The 17,565-nt window shown below is 40.4% G+C and overlaps 1 protein-coding gene across 1 annotated transcript in view; it reads left to right on the top strand.

The window, feature by feature from the left end:
• The first annotated feature begins 568 nt into the window (after positions 1–568).
• The window catches only part of ghra (growth hormone receptor a), a 30,087-nt gene continuing 13,090 nt past the window's right edge, over positions 569–17,565 (top strand). The window contains exons 1-2 of the mRNA XM_031727377.2: positions 569–925; positions 10,367–10,485. Of these exons, the coding sequence (XP_031583237.1) occupies positions 10,371–10,485 (115 nt within the window). The 5' untranslated portion in view covers positions 569–925; positions 10,367–10,370. The remainder of the gene's footprint in view (positions 926–10,366; positions 10,486–17,565) is intronic.

Below are 17,565 nucleotides of genomic sequence, written 5' to 3'. Positions count from 1 at the left end.
AAACGTTATTCACGTGTCGGGGCGGGTCGTCCTTACTAACTGGTTGCTTATGGGTGTGGGGGTTTAGGCCCATTGACAGCTGAAATCCTGACCGAGCCTCTCTTGGCGTGACGTCTCTGGTGGACACTCCACGTGAACCAACACAGGCTACAGTTTAGGACAGAGTCCCCCCACCATGTAATAGCTTGTAGTTAAACAACGTCTCTTTCGCACACAAGGACAGGATACATTGTGTCTTTTTCTGATGGTTATATAACTTTTGGGGGGAGAATAGACATTTTACGTGAAAAAGAAAAGCAAAACGTGTTTTCTTCTATGACGTTATCATCTAAATAATAAAGAAAACCACATTTCTCCGCATTCCTAAATATCGAAAACATTAACGATGTTTAAAATAACAATTCTAAACACACCCATTCAACTACAGTACAGTCTGCCCTAATAAGCTGTTCATGCAGGTCACTACTTTCTCTTCACTTTTGCTCTCACCAGAAACCGTAGCAGCGTGTTAAAGGGGTTTTATTTTGGAAGTTTGGCCCGGCAGTCATTCTCCCTAGCTGCCCCCTCTGTGGTGGTGGTCAACAGAGCAGAGTGGATTGCTGGCGGATGAGGGCGCTTGATCGCTGCGCGAAAAACACTGCCCACTTTTTCTGTTTAAGCGACGTAGCGTGTCTCTACCCCTCCAAGTGTTCTAGACGATAAGCAGCAAATAAGGCAAAAACCCCACCAGGAAAGCACGCGTCCGATCCTGCGATTGAGTGATATGTAAAAGTCGTCCCGGTAAGGTCTGAGTCGGACCGAGCAGTCTGCAGTGAAGAAGCAGGACTCGTAACCCGTTAGTGCTTGCGCTGGCCATCAGATGAGCAACTTCTGAAAAGTAAATCTGCGCCGTGCTTGCAGTTTTCAGCTCCACGCTTCGGAAGAAGTAAGTTAGTTTATGTTTTTAAAGAGTGAAATGCGTTGTTTGTGCCCATAAATCTCCACGTTTTAAGCATGTTATGCACGTCTCGAGGCTTTACTTAAATGCAGCACTTCTTTTACGCAAGAAAAAAAATCTTTCCAACCCATCACAAACTAGTTTCTTCTACTGGTGACACAATGCGCACTTTTAATAAGAGCTTACAGCAGAATCAACAACGCATGGGATTTGTTTTTTCTGTGCTGCAACTTGGGGTTGCAAGAGAAATTTGGAGAGCTGGGATGGGATGCCAGCCATAGCTGGATGTGACGGATGTATACTTTTCTGTTGTTACCCGTTAAAGTCCCGTTAATTACAGCTCCGGGGTGTTTGTACAGTACAGTCCCGCTGTGTTAAACAGCATGCTGATAAATACAGAAACCTCAGTGGAGAAATACAAACATCTGGAATGAGACAGAAGTGCTGTTTCTTTAAAAAGTGATCAAGCTATTCTAAAATGCTCAGAACGTGCTTGTTTTTTTGGTGTCTTTGTATGCATCAAATTCAGAATTGAGTGATTATGATATCTGTACAGTTATATCTTTTATTGTGGTCGCAAGACATTAGGACAGCGGTTCTTAAACTGCGCAGGCTTCATTGGTGGGCATGTGGGTGGTGGGGTGGCACACCTGGGGGAAAACGTGGAGTGAATTATATGACTTAAAGGGGAAATAAAGAAAAGGAAGAGCTGATGCTGCGATTCTTTACTTTTTAGTTCATCTGAAATTTTGCTGGGATCTTTTTTTGTGAGTTGTTAATGATTGTGGAGTGTGAGCTTTCTTTGGCTTCTGAAGTTTGAAAAGTACTGCATGATGACTACAAATATTATGATTTTCTCTAGAAATTGCCAATTTTCTTTTTAAATATTTTCTCTTTTATCCCACTAATAATGAGCTGTGATTTACCTAAACTACTCACTTGGATTCAGCACCATCCAAAGACACTCAATATCATATGAAACCAGCACTATAATGTTAAGAGGAACTGAAAACAATCATTTAATCAAGCTTCTTACTGACTAAATGACTTCACTGATTACAATATATTAAGAAATGGTAATTGATTTAGCCTCGCACTAATAGGTTAACTGAGTTTATATCATTCCAGAAAAATGACCACCATCCAACACCTGCCAAAAGAGTAGTCTGAGACTTTGTTTTTCCTCCTTATTGCCTTTTTATTAACAGCACATGCATTTAGCAGTTTCGCAAGCTTCTAATCTCAGTATGTTTGCTCTTCATCAGTGAACGCTTGACCGTTTTACGAACTACAGGAGAACAATGTTTCTCATTTTGCAGTTTTGATTAGGACACACACTGCACTCTGATGAGATACACAGAAGGCAGAGTTCCAGCTACACTTTTTCTTATTCATCACCCAAAATTTGTGGCCATCTGCACTTCGAGCAGTTCAGGTTGTGTGTTTTCGGTGTGTTTTGTGCCTTTTATTTTCTAGAAGAACCATATTTACTTTCACTTCAGAATCTCATAAATCCATTTGTGCAATTGCTTGAAAACAGTGTTTTACTTTATAGTTTTACCCATAATCGATTCTCTGTGTAAATACAGATATAAAAAATCATCGGCAGTGTCTCTTAAACATCACATCAATTTTTATAGAAGCATAACTTGCTTATATTCAGCCTAATGTAGCTAAAGCATGTTCAGTTGGATGTTTTATTTGATCACTTCTGCATTAATGCAGAGAAAAGCAGTGATGAGACATTTGGCGAGAAGCTGTGTAACTACAGCAATTACACACCAGCCCCTACTGTGCAGCTGAAAAGAAATTTCAAAACATGAGGCGAGTAGTTTTAAGAGACATTACAGCCATCAGTTTGTGTCTCACTGTCGTCACACACAACATTAAGTACAGCTGTTATGTTCCAAAACCTCTGACAGCTCAACAGCACTCTGGAAACCATTACATTTTGCACACATCCATGTACACCTGGGCTTCAGTCGTGGTTTTCAGAATGTGCTTGTGTGTGTCTGATATACAGAGAGAAACAGCAGATTTAGACCAAATGGGAAAGGTACATGGTGCACAGATATACTTAGTCCAAATAACAGGGCTGGGGGGTTAGACAGGATAGAGACTTGATTCCTTCAAATTAGATTGAACTCCAAAACCTCGACCACTGAATTTGAACTATTCAGTAAGTCACAATAAATCATTAAAGCCTAAAGGCACAGTTAATTTTTCAGTTCTGATTAATGTTTTAAAAACTGTCTCTGAAATTGCCAATTATGACGAGTAGCAGCTTTACCACCGTCAGGCACCTGTAAAAGATGAAAAACCCGATTTTAAAACAAAAAACATTTAATAATCGATAGCTTTAGACAAACCGCTGTATGCCCGTGTGCGCACAAACACAACTGGAAATTTTGTCAAGCAATTTGTCTCTGCTGGACTCGTGCTTGTGCTCATTACTTTTGTCATTCTCTCTCTGACATGCATGCTTGATTTTATTTATACACATATGCATGCATATACACACAGACACCCACTCTTTCCCTTGCTAGACTCCCACACACATAGACATGAGCGGGGTTTGCAGATGTGTGACCTGATCTGCTTCCAGCAGAGACTTTTCTCATGCCAATGTGCTGACTCTGAGTTTTCCGCACTCTCTTATGAAATAAGAGTAGGGGACGTTAGAACCATCCAGTAGCCATATTTATATAGGGAAGTGGACACACAAACATATGTGTGCACAGGTTAAAAATGACATATATATTTATATGTACCTAGCTTCTTCACAAATATACTGATTTCCAAAGAAATGTATGTAAATACATCCAGCAGCACAAGGTTTATTAAGAGGAACTTGTTGCTGCTGTTTTCAGGTCCTTACTCTCGTCTGATTGGCTCTGCCGAGGTAGACTCTCACTCACTAGCGTCTGGTGTAATGTGCAGACTCATGTGGAAGTGTTACATTTACTAAAATGTTGAGGCTGGGGTTGAAGTTAAGGAAAAATGTTTGCATGCTATCTAGAGATATAACAATTCTGAACCGGAGACTGAAATTGCACTGCAATCATCCACAATAATGCATTGTGGTTCCATTTTCCTATACCGCGATGCTCCTGTGGAGTTGTTATAGCTGATTAAATTATGCTAGTTTGGTGAAAGCTGTAATGTTTAAAGATTTTTCAGGTCCTAAGTGAACTGGAAATATCTCAAAACAGTGTAGTTTAGTTGTTTTGGTTTTTTTTGTTTGTTTTCATGATGATGATTGTCAAGCGATCAGGCCTGTGGTAGGAATAATTTTTTCCGCCATAATCATTTTGTGTTGTTCCCCCCCTCTAAAGAAAACCCCATAGCTTTGGCCCAGAAACTGAGGTATGATTTTGGAGAAGTACACTCCTGCTGATGTGTATTACCGGAACCAGTAGTGGGCCTTGGGAGGGGCACTTTGTATATGAATACTCAAACGCACCATACGGTCATTGTTTGAATAGATTTTGTTAAAATGACTATAATTTCTGCCACAACATTTTCCAAATAATGTTTATTTATTGTCCTTCAGTCACAAAGTATAGCTAAACCATGTTGAGACACAGTGACACGCTCCATGAACCCATAAATAACAGGCCTGTTGGGTTGCTGGTGAGAAAAAAAAATCACGGCTCCATAACATTATATTCCACATTTTTCTTGGTTGTTTATGTTTACTTTGTCTTGTTTTGAAGACGTTGTAGATGTCTGGCATCTGGCATCTAAATTATATTTGTTTTAAAGCTTCCCAGGGCGATGATTTTTACTGACATGCTATCATTATTTCATGATTCAAACTGTGTGCAGTTAAAGATGCCCTGTAGACGTTTTTCTTCCACAAAAATTCCATTGTTTACATCACAGACTTTCAAGATTGATTGTATTTTTCTGCTCATGGGACATCAGAAATCTAATTAAAAAAATAAAATCATGCATAATTTACTGCATGCATGTGCATCCTGGGGCAGGATACAAACGAGTATTAGATCCACTCTTTAAATCACAGTGCTCAAAAACTTTGATACTTTTTAATGTCTCAAGCAATTGTTATAAATATTTTGTAGCATTTAGCAGAGTAGCTATGATTTTAAAATTCCACTTTTGTTGTGGAAATGTGAAAATGTTCATTCATTTGCATTCTGTCAAAGTTGAATCACCTCAGTATACCTCAATCTCTTTGTTTTTCAGAGCCTGGCCATTTAGAGCTTTTAAACATTAGTTTTTCTTTAATGCCCCACGAAATAATAAAACACTGAAGTGGGGAAAATGAAAAATGCAGGTCAAATTGCCCAAAGCCCCCATCTGTTATATTTATAGTGAATAAAATAATTCTTCCTTCTTTTCTTCGTAATCCAAATCAGGGTTTCATGATGGCCTTGAAAACCTTACAGCAGAATTTCTTTCTTGTAATGACCGAATGCTAAATCTCATTTCAAATTTCCTGTTGTATTATATGTGGACATGAGCACAGAATGTTTTGCTGACTTCTGTGTTGTATTGCGAATGTCATTAACATGAAGCCAAACTAAGCGGGCCTCTTGGGGTTATTGAGCTTTTAGTTTTCCGGGGTGCTGGTTTTGTCCGATAAATTAACACTCTATCCTCTTACCCAAATAAATTTGGACATTTATGTCTGCAAAAAATTTTAGTTGAGGAGTGCCAGTATGATAAAGACAAAACGTTAGGGCACAGTAGTCCAAAAAACAATGTCATTACTATTACATTGCCCATCTTCTATATACAGTCTATGATTTGGATGTAGAGTCTTTAAAAAGAAAGTATGTTTTTTTCCATTTTAATACAAAAACAAGTTGTGGACACTGAAGATAAAAGAAAAAATGTATTTTGGAATGACTTGCTTGTACTCCCCTGCCATCCATCCATCCATCCATCCATCTTCATCCGCTTTATCCGAGGCCGGGTCGCGGGGGCAGCAGCCTAAGCAGAGAAGCCCAGACCTCCCTCTCCCCAGCCACCTCCTCCAGCTTATCCGGGGAACACCAAAGGCGTTCCCAGGCCAGCCGAGAGATATAATCTCTCCAGCGTGTCCTGGGTCTGCCCTGGGCCTCCTCCCGGTGGGACATGCCCGAACACCTCACCCAGGAGGCGCCCAGGAGGCATCCTTGTCAGATGCCCGAACCACCTCAACTGGCTCCTTTCGATGTGGAGGAGCAGCGGCTCTACTCTGAGCCCCTCCCGGATGGCCGAACTTCTCACCCTATCTCTAAGGGAGAGGCCAGCCACCCTTCGGAGGAAGCTCATTTCTGCCGCTTGTATCCGCGATCTCGTTTTTTTTCGGTCACTACCCACAGCTCGTGGCCATAGGTGAGGGTAGGGACGTAGATCGACTCGGTAAATTGAGAGCTTCGCTTTTACACTCAGCTCCCTCTTCACCACGATGGACCGGTGCAGCGTCCGCATCACTGCAGCCGCAGCACCAATCCGTCTGTCGATCTCCGGCCCTTCTCCCATCACTCGCGAACAAGACCCCGAGATACTTGAACTCCTCCACTTGGGGCAGGAACTCATCCCGACCCGGAGTGGGCACTCCACCCTTTTCCGGCTGAGAACCATGGCCTCAGATTTGGAGGTGCTGATCCTCATTCCCGCTGCTTCACACTCGGCTGCGAACCGTTCCAGTGCGAGCTGGAGGCCTTCACCTGATGAAGCCAACAGAACCACATCATCCATAAAAAGCAGAGATGAGATTCTGAGGCCACCAAGCGAAAGCCCTCCGCCACTTGGCTGCACCTAGAAATCCTGTCCATAAAATTATGAACAGAACCGGTGACAAAGGGCAGCCTGGCGGAGCCCATCACCCACCGGGAACGAGTCCGACTTATTGCCGGCAATGCGAACCAAACTCTTGCAACGGTTGTATAGGGATCGAATGGCCCGTAGCAATGGGCCAGACACCCCGTACTCCCGCAACACCTCCCACAGGACACCCCGAGGGACACGGTCGAATGCCTTCTCCAAGTCCACAAAACACATGTAGACTGGTTGGGCAAACTCCCATGCACCCTCGAGTATCCTTGAGAGGATAAAGAGCTGGTCCAGTGTTCCGCGACCAGGACGAAAACCGCATTGTTCCTCCTGTATCCGAGGTTCGACTAGCGGACGAACTCTCCTTTCCAGCACCCTGGCATAGACTTTCCCAGGGAGGCTGAGGAGTGTGATCCCCCTGTAGTTGGAACACACCCTCCGGTCTCCCTTCTTAAAGATGGGGACCACCACCCCGGTCTACTCCCCTGCCCTAAGACACAATTCAAAAACCCAACAGTGCACATAAGAGAGCCTCATTCTGACACTGTTGTGTCTCCCTTCCCAATTTAATGGCAAATGCAAGAGGGGATTCAAAGGATAAAACATGGACTAATATAAGTAAATTGCACATAAGTAAATTTAGATTATGAAATTAGTGTCCATAGAAAATATTTATTGACTACAGAATGTCAGAGTCCCAACTACACAGTCTTTCTGTTCTTAGCTTTCTCTCTAAAAGAACCTCAAACTAAACTCTAGCTTGCAACATTGCTCTGCGAGTGTTTGTGTACATGTTGTCCTTCTTCAGTTATAGAAGGGACCAACAGAAGCGATGTGCCCTTTCACCCCCTAACCTTTTTTTTCTTTGGCTTCTGCCTCCACTGTCAGCTTCTTTAGAACAAACATAGATGATTATAGTAGATTTAAGGAAACATGGGAGAGGCATGGTGCTGGCAGAGGGGTGCCAAGTCAAGATGTGCATCTGTGTGCCTTAGTATGTGTGATGTGTTCATGTTGTATGCACATGTGTGTGTGTGTGTGTGTGTGTGTGTGTGTGTGTGTGTGTGTGTGTGTGTGTGTGTGTGTGTGTATGCTTCAGGGCAGAGGTAGTGGGAGGAGGGTTGAGGACGCAGGCCTTAAATGTTTACCAAGGGACCCCAAGAGGCCTGGGCTTAGCCTCCCTCTCTTCTGATTGGCTTAGACAACTCTTCCTGTCAGCCTGTGAGTTTGTAATTGGGTGAGAGAGGAAGAAAAATGGGGGAAAGGCTTGCACAAGATGGAGAAGAAGCACCAGCCTTGCCAGGATGTTCACAGATGCTTCCAGATGTGAAAGGGTGAGACTAATGTACGGATTAACATCAGGACATATTTTGGGGTAAAGGGGCCATTTGACCCACCTTTGCTCCACTTTAGTAGTTTTACTGGAAGAATGTTAAAGAAGAAAAAAAATATGGTAAAAAGAAGTGCAATGAACTTAACTTTTCCTAGGGGGAAAAAACAAACAAACAAGCAAAAAAAAAAAAAAAATTATCTGAAAGATTTTATCGGACAGGTTAATAATTGTTCAACAGAACGGAAGCCAAAAATATGAAATTCATTTGAGAAACATTTAAGTAAGTCCGCATGAGCTTGCCTCTTGACAGTTCTCTGCCATGAATTCTTGCTTTGTATAACTTGGCCTTATATGACCTCTGGACCCTTGGAATTCATCAGCACAGATATGACTGACTGCGAACAGTGGACCTGTCTGTTGCCACATTCATTAAAAAATTTGCTACATGTGACGAACCAGAGTTGCAAAATTATGTTGATTCTTGGTTTTTTTTTGTCCATGTTGCAATGTTTAGTTTTTTTGTTGTTTTTTTCCATTTGTTCTTGCTTTAGTTGTGCTTCATGGTTCAGATTTACTGACATGGATTAAGTCTGTCCTTGGACTAAAAGCCTGAAATGAAAACCTTTTCTTTTGTCAAACTGAGATGTTGTTTTTCCTTAAATCTAGACCTTTTTTTTTTTTTTTTAATGTGTAATAAATCTAAGTCGAATCAAGTAAATGGATGATTAGTGTGGTAAATATGGGCTAGTGAGCTGGATCCAGAGATTGTGTTGTTACTAGGGTTTTTTAAGGTACCAGACTTGGGACCTGCAAGATAAGATAAGACAAGATTACATAAGATAATGTGGAAGGTAAAATGAGATAAGCTTGGATTCAGGAATCTTAAGATACTTGGACCACGTAATTTAGGCAAATGTATCCTGTGGGGATGGGGTTGTTTGCTGCCCAGTAAAGTTATGGAGCCACAGCTGTAAATAGCCAAGGGTGCGGACGGAAAATTTGGCCTATATTTAGAGGTTGTCTCTAACACTGGTTTATTGAGCTTTTTGTGAATTAGCTGCCATCATATTTTCAAATAAATAAACTACTAAAATATATGCTTTCCGAAGATGGCAGGTTGTGTTAGAAGTTTTGTTGGGAAATGCAGTTTCTACAAATTTAGCCTCAACAGGCTTTTTTTTAAAGGATATTTTGCTTTTTTGTGTCATACATTAAAGTTGCCATTAATTGCCAAACAGGGTGTCATAATTAGATCCAAAATGCCAAAGTCAAACTACTTGTTGGTTTCTATCTGATATATTTTGGTCTTGAAAAGCCAGTTTGTTGGTAATGACATCTTTGGGGGAGTTTTGTTGGGGTTTTTTTTAAAGCATGCAATCCTTCTTTATTTTTTTCACTTGTTTTGGTTCACCCACACGCTTATCATCATCGTTTCCAGATAACTACTTTTTGCTTACCCATCAGAAACCTACCCTACAGAAAACGCTAATAACTCTCATTGAGCAAAGATCTATAATTCCCAACTGAGACAAAAGGAACATGATTTTTCCAGAAAGTTGGTTCTGTTCAAACAGATGTGACATTTTTTCCCACTGCAAATGTTACATTCAGATCAACACAATTAAGTTGGACTTTCCTCATCTGGATGATTAAGCATGGATCGGAACATGATTTTATTCACTCAAGTGGCAACAGCTATTCCAAACAAATGCTAATTTTGCTTTTTATTTGCTGGAAGTTTAGCTTCACATCTGTTTCCACTAATAACTTAAAATGTAATAGTGCATCAGTTTTTCAATACTGACACATTTATTTTTAATAAACCAAAGAAACATGGAGCTAAGTAATAACAGGCTTTCAGGAGCATATATCTGTCTAATGATGTAATCGATTGGTGAAACTAATGGATTTAACCATCTAAACGGTCAGAAGGTAGAGTGTACGTCATGAAAAAGTTATTTCAAGTAGCTGTAACTAATAGTTACTGAGATCTTTTCTTAAATGATAAAAAATGTTTTCTTTTAGAGTTCACACAAAGTGAAACAACACACATTCATACGTTCAACTTTGAAATGCTTCCGCTGCAAACTTCCGTGATAATTCCTTACATCCTGTCCAGTGTTTGGTTTCATGTACACCAACTGAAAATAAATAGCAGTCACAAATTGTGCTCAGAGGCCAGAGAGAAAAAGATGGCGTTAGAGGGGGAAGGAGGCTAGTTCACATGGGAGTGTCACCATGGAGTTCAGCTGATAATTATAATCACAGTGTCTCTGTCCTCTCTTATTCTGCCCTCTGTCTCTCCGCAGCATCATGGCTCTCTCGCCCTCCTCTAATCTCCTGATTCTTCTCATCCTTTCCTCCCTGGATTGGCTGCCCTCTCCAGGATCTACATTTCTCACTGACTGGGACCACACGACATCATCAGGTAAGTTACTGGTGTTCTTACAGCTTTGTGTCATAACCAGTTAGAGGGAGAAATAACATGTGAGAAAAAAAATATCATTCTTCACTCTTTCTATGTTCACCTCATCAAATATTAACAAGTGTGTTTTGCGTGCAGCATGTTGTTGACACTTGTTATCACGTCTTTTGTCAGACATCAGTTGCAGAATGCTGTTTGTTCAGATTCATGTGGAAAGGTTCACTGTTGAGCAAACGCTGCATTTTCCTGATCTGGCTTGTCAGGCAGGATAGTGATCAATAGACTCGGGGTAAATATATGACTGGGGCTGCTCTGTCAAAGTCCAGGGACAGGATGATGCAGGATGTTCAGCCAGCTAACCCAGGTGCCACTGATCTATCTGAAATAATTAGGTGAAAGAATACTGCAGATGAGGGAATGAGATGATTTTGTCATAATTTGGAACCAAAAACTTGTAGTTTTTGTAGTTTTTGAAGTGCAAACAACCACAAAATAAGTGTGAAATGATAGAAACAACTACAACTAAGGCAAAAGTGTCAAACCTGGAAAAAATTGTGCTTATTCTGCAACAAACAGGTTTGAGAAATTCCTAGCAACCCCAAAAAAGTGATCAGTTGAAGGTGATCAAGAGGAAAATCTCTTGTGCGGCAGTGTCTGCATTCCTGGCTGTATTTTATGAGGATTACTTCTGGAAGACGGATAAGAAGGCATTTTCTGACTAAAGTTTTTATTGCAGATGGACCTGGTTCAGCTTGGATAAAACAGAATTGACTCTTGTTGAAGCAATGAATCAGTACATTGTGGATTTAAGGCATCTATTGGGATTATAGTTGTGTACATTTAGATGAAAATATTTTATTTCCATCCAAATTAATTGGCTGTAGTTTATTATGGTAAGGATTGGAGTCCAAAAAGATTGAGTTAGTAGCTTAACTATCGGCAGGCAGCTTAATTCTGTCTTAGTCTGTTGATTGAATATTTTTGTTTGATCCAGAGAAAGGCATATAATTTAAATCAGATGCTAAATAAATTTGCATACATTTAATGACACTTAAAGCGTGCAAACCAGTTACATTTTGGCAAGGTAGTGTGCTCTGAGTGTATTCTTAGGTGCATCTGCTCATTGCCATTAAAAGGTGAGCCAGACAGCATGAGTCAGTGACCTAAGATCTCCAGGCCATCTCTGGGCAGCCTGCTGGCTGCTGCAGCACCTGTTGCCAGAATGAAAAGCATGCATGTTACCTGGAGAAACATTAGTGGAATTTAAACTGTTTGATTTTGGCCCTGCACTTGCACGTGCACGTATTACATGCAAACTATTTATCATTACCTTAGATTTGCATTAGTAAAATCTCTCTCTGTACTTCGATTGCCTTTGAAAAAGAGCACCTAAGCATCGCAGCACATCATGTCTGCATGGTTATGGAAGGTATGGCATGCCTTATATGTTATTTTAAGTTATTAATAGTGCAGTTGACAGCATTGGACAATTTATTTCCCCCTCGTTTTTACAGTGCTTTTGATGCAGGTGACATTTAATAGTGTGCAGCGTTTTCCTGCTTTTAGAATGCAAACTCAGATTGCTGTAAGCAGAGAGTACAAAGAACCTGCAGGACATTATGTTCAAGAAAACACAGCTTGATTGACTTATTTATCAGTACACAGTTTTATTGATTGAGTAACCAATAAATGGAATCAAGCAGTAGTTTTATTTTTGTAATTTTGCCATATCTTCGGTACTCTTAAACAGGGAAATAGCTTGCCAATTTACTAAGACACTTCATCTTCCTTTGTATGGGTTTAATGAGAAACAGACGGAAAAATACCACTGGAATCCACCGAAGAATGCCAACTCATCGTGTTTTCTCCGGCCAAATTAAGATCAAGTCCACACTAGTGCGTCTTTTCTATTTTTTTTTCCATTTGCTGTTATGCAATCTGCAGCGATCTGAAACGCAGTGACAATAAATTAACATTTCACCATCTTTTCTTTAGCTAAAGTTCTTCTCCTTCCCTCTTTTAAAGTTTTTTTCCCTATAAAAATAATTGATTCCTGGCTTAAAATGTCTTAGAAGTAACTTTTCACCTTTGACTTCTTTAGTGTGTGGGGGTCAGTCCCCCTCCAACGCTCTGTTCACTGCTCTAAAACTACTTTATACTTAATTATGGCAAGCTGCAATTCAGTCATACATGTTCAGGATGGTACACAGGCTCTCTAGGTTGATTTTTATGGACAGGAATAAGTGGAATCAAGTTTGAAAGTTCAAGTGCTGAACATATTGTTATTTCTCTTCCCGATGCCAGTACTGGTGCAAAAGAAGCTGTTCTTTCTCAGATTTTTGTTGTAAATCAATCCGTCTTCTTTTCCTCGGGCCTGAAATGTTATTTATAGTTGATGTTCGTGTTACCGGTTATAATTTCTATGCCTTCCCGTTATTGTTTTCATATATTTTGTGATGTGGCAGGAGGAGGCGAGGAAGCAGGGAAAGGTTCGTAGTTCAGGTATTAAATTTGGTGTAGCTGAGACTAATGTCTGAGGATGCGTTTTGAGCTCTGTGTCTTTGCCCTTGGGCCTTTTGACGTCGTTAACAAAGTGGATCAAATATCTTTATCTCTTTGTCACTTTTACAGTACCTTTCTGATAAGCTCTCAGGAAAAACTGCTGATAGCCAGGTGATGTCAAAACCATCGAACATTCTGTTTGGTTCACCTCAAATGTTGAAATGGTTCCCAGTGACCACTGTGGTATTGCAGCCCTGGTCTTCCTCAACAACCGTTAAAACATCTGTAAACACAAAGCAGCCTGTGATAGCATGAGCAAACACATGCAGCCTGTGCCTTTCCCAAGCTCACCACTGCACAACTTCCAATCTGGACAGCTGCTCTTCTCACTAGAGCTTAAATGGAAAATGCTTTGCATGGGCTGTTTTATATACCTAAAAAATAACGTTACAGTAAGAATGCAGTCTTGTGCAGTATGTGAGCCACCCTCATCATTATGCTTTTGGAGTTGTTTAAAATCATTTTTGCTGCTCCGCTTATGGACTTAAAAGAGTCTTCCTGGAATTCTGTGTCTGCAGCATATTTATGTCTGTTGTTAGGCGAGCCACAGAACAAGCCAAGAGTAGACATTTGGAGATGCTCCTATATAGTTAAAGGCTTACCATAGTGATTATAGGCTGTGTTAGTAATTTCATTCTATCTATCCTTGCTCACATACACACTCACACACACACACGTTCCTTTTTCTTTTCTTTTCTTTTCTTTTCTTTTCTTTTCTTTTCTTTTCTTTTCTTTTCTTTTCTTCCACAACCTTCCTTCCTTGATTGTCTGTGTGGCTCAAAAGGACCTCACTCCTTAAGCACATGGATTGATTCTGTTTAACAGGGCTGTGTTCCTTACCACAGAGGTGGTAGCTAGTGGTAACCGTGCTGAGGTTTGGTCCATCTGGCTTGTACACACAATCCACAGTTACATCTGCTTCAAAGACAAGCGGTGGGTGTGAGCTTCAAAGTTGGGGCCTTGTGTGGGTAATAGTGCCTGAAGTTAAACACAAAGTTGGAAAAGGAGAAGAGAGACATGCATATTGTAGATAGCAGAAGCTGAGGGGAATTCATGGTTGGCAAAGTGCTGTGTGATAGAACCAATGCTGCAAAGAAGACTGATTTAACATTTTGCATGTAGGAAATATGCCCTGATTTTAATATCTGTACATTGTGCATAAGCTGCAGGGCTGATGGAGGAATACCAGAGGATAGATTAAAAACCATTTTCACACATCAGCAACAGTCCTGGACTGTTGTCTGCATTTCCTGGCAAAGAGACAAGAATTCAAATACCTGACTCAGACAGCTTGGACATTAAAATGTCTTTTCTCTGCCATGTCCAGAGTTCAAGGTCCATGCGGTCTGATTAAGCACATGTGACACTAGAGCAGGTAAATCCAATGCATGCACAGCAAATGAGCAGTTGCCATCTGACCCGACTCTTTGCACTCACTACCCAGGCAAGCACGCTTTCCTAAACCGAAATGTGCTGCCAGTGGCGAGAATACATCTCATGCAGTGTATCTCCCGCTGCACTCGCATACATAACTGCAGTCGCTGTGCCTCGTTCTCTAATGTGATTGGAAATGGTCTTACTTTGCGCACTAAATACGTTTACACCACAAGTTGCCGATTCATAAGAATCAGAAGAGTTGTTTTGAAATTGTGCTCATTATATGGAGCCTTCATACTGCATATCAGCCACTGTGAGAGTTGTGAAAGTGGGAAGGTTGCTTTAAGGCAGAAAGCTTCCAATTAAAGAAAAAAAAACTAAATGAAAATAAAGTGTTTATTCTGGGGAGATGATAACTAAGAAGAAAAATGACAGCTATGGTGTGTTCACACCAAATGCAAAGCCAGGTTTCACTTTGCATTACTCACATACAAATACAGTAGATGGAATTTTTTGGGAAACCCACAAATATTCACCACACAGTAGGAGGAGGAGTGAAACTGTTACCAGGCGTACTGTTTCATTCACTTTCATTCTGCAAGTCCTCTCAGGTTTTTCCTATTTTTAAAGAGACTTTGAATCGTCTCTTTTAAGATTTTTTTGCAGATTTTTCCTCTCTTTATGCCACCTGGTGCAAATTTGCGATTTTGATTAGACTTTGTGTGTTCCTGTGCTGCGTGAAAACATCTCTCTATGTCCAATATCAACACCTCATAACATTTGAAATTCGATTCAAGCAGCAAAAGAACTTTGGACATAAAAAATTAAGAAGCTGCAGGATTTTAATGGTTTCTTTTTTCCACGAGCACCTTACTGAAAAAGTGATTGTTAAAAATCTAAAATATGTTACTCACAATTGACATTGGGTTTTTTGTAAGCAAAAACCACTTACTGTCATAAAAAGTGGTCACAGAGGCAAAGAACTGTAAGAAAAGCCTTAAAGAAAGTTTGCTAACAATCGTGAATATAGCAGAAAACATAAATAAAAACCTATAAGCTAACTGAATACCATCTAACCTAGAAAGGATGTCTTTATTTCAGCTCCCTACAGTGTCGATGTATCACAATGTAATTACAAAATAAATAGAAAGTTGATTTGTCCCATATGCAAATCTCTGACACCCTCCAGTAGAAAGTCCAAAGAACAAAATTAGGAGCGAGAACAACACTTGTTCTTTACTTGAACGTGGTCATAATATGACATAACTAAGCTAAATCTGTGGGATGTAATGGCATTAGAGAAGATTAACATCATTAGTCACCGTGACTACAATAAGCTGACTGGGTCACTACGCGGTTAAACACACCGAGCTGTGTCTCTGGGACTTCAAAGCTATGAACATTGTCATGAGGATCAGATGAATCGAGAACTTGACATCCAGTCAAGCTTCAAACGAGAAGAAGCCCCATTGCAAGTCCTGTTGTGTTACTGAGAGGAGAGGCAGGATGTATTCAAGGAACAGAACAATGGCACATTTTTTGTCGCTTATTGTTTTCAAGGTGTAAGTTTAGTGCATATGCATTTGTGTGTGTCTGTGCACTTGAGTATGGAACTGCATGTGCAAGCTGGGAGTTATTTATATCACCTATTTACATTCCGTTGTTTGTATCCTGTTGCAATCGCTCACCTTTCTCCTGCTCTCTTCTGGCCTGCTTCTTGCTCTTACTGGCTCTGTCAAGTGTTGCGCCATGTCCTAAGTCACTATGTAACCTTCACCATTAAGCCCAGTTTGGGGCTTGTAATTTTCATTGCCTGTTTTATTTAAAGATGAAGAAGATGTATGAGAGTATTATGAATATGAAATAAATTTCTTCTAGACTTTGTCCCCACCGCTTCCAAATTTTTCTCTCTGATTCTTTCTTTTCCTCGTCATCCAAGACATGTTCCCGTGGAAAAAAAATTACGCCGTGTGCTGCACACAGTTATACTTCTACCGTGTGTGCGCCTGTGTATGTGTGCGTGTGTCTTTGGGCTCTGGTGCAGGGATATAATGTAAGACTTGGCATGTGCAGACTGACAGGCACTTTTACTCTTAGCACAGTGTCAGCATGTGCTGCCAACTTCTCCATCTGGATAACAGAAAAACACACAAACACAAACAGAGTGGTGGCGCTGGAAGAAACGATCATATGGCAGAAGTTGGTGCTGAACAGCCAGAAAGGTCTCAAGTTTGCTAGGCAGGTACTACGGCTCGACACCTGCCAAGAATAGATGTGTAGTAGACATGGGGAGCGTAGAATAAGGAATATGTGAATTGAGTGGAAAGCTAGCATCTTCAAATACATCCCCAATTCCAAAACAGTTGCAACACTGTGCAAAATGTAAATAAAAAAAAGAATTAAATGATTTACAAATCTCATATAGAACACAGGAATCACTGTCTGTGAGCTGTGTTCAGAGATAGTCTTCTGTGGAAGTGTTCCTGAGCTCAGTCAGTGACTTCTATGACAGGATCATTCCTGCTTTTGATGCAGGGCTGCATGAGAGCCCGGGTATCCATTATTGATTTTTATCCATGTCTGTTGCTCACAGAGATTTCTCCAGCTTCTCGGTCTGTTTTGATGACATTATGTACTGTCTTTACAATTTTACATTCAGAAACCTTATTCTGAAATTGTTTCACATTGTAGACACAGTTTGTTGCAGACTGGTGAATTTCTTGCTATCTCTACTTCAGAGAATCTCCACCTTTCTGAGATGCTCTTTTTGTATCCAGTTGTGTTCATAAACTGTTGCCAGTGAACTTAATTAGTTGCAAAATGCTATTCCAGCTGTTTCCTTGTAACGCCGTTTAGTTTTCCAGCCTTTACTTGCTCCTGTCCCAACTTTTTTTGAAACTTGTTGCCAAAATCCCCCCCTTTTTTAAATTATACATTTTCTCAGTTTAGATATTTAATATGTTTTTGTTTTGTGGTTAATAAATATTGGTTTATGCAGTTTGCAAATCATTACATTCTGTTTTTACTTACATATCTCACATTGTCACAACATTTTTAGCATTGGGGTTTATGCTAAATTATTTTAAAATTGTGCTATAACTGTTTAAGTTATAGTTTTACTCCTATAAATGTTATCATTTATAT

Source organism: Oreochromis aureus, linkage group 12 (assembly GCF_013358895.1).
Source record: "Oreochromis aureus strain Israel breed Guangdong linkage group 12, ZZ_aureus, whole genome shotgun sequence".
Classification (NCBI taxonomy): Eukaryota; Metazoa; Chordata; class Actinopteri; order Cichliformes; family Cichlidae; genus Oreochromis; species Oreochromis aureus.
This window is presented reverse-complemented; position numbering and strand designations above follow the sequence as displayed.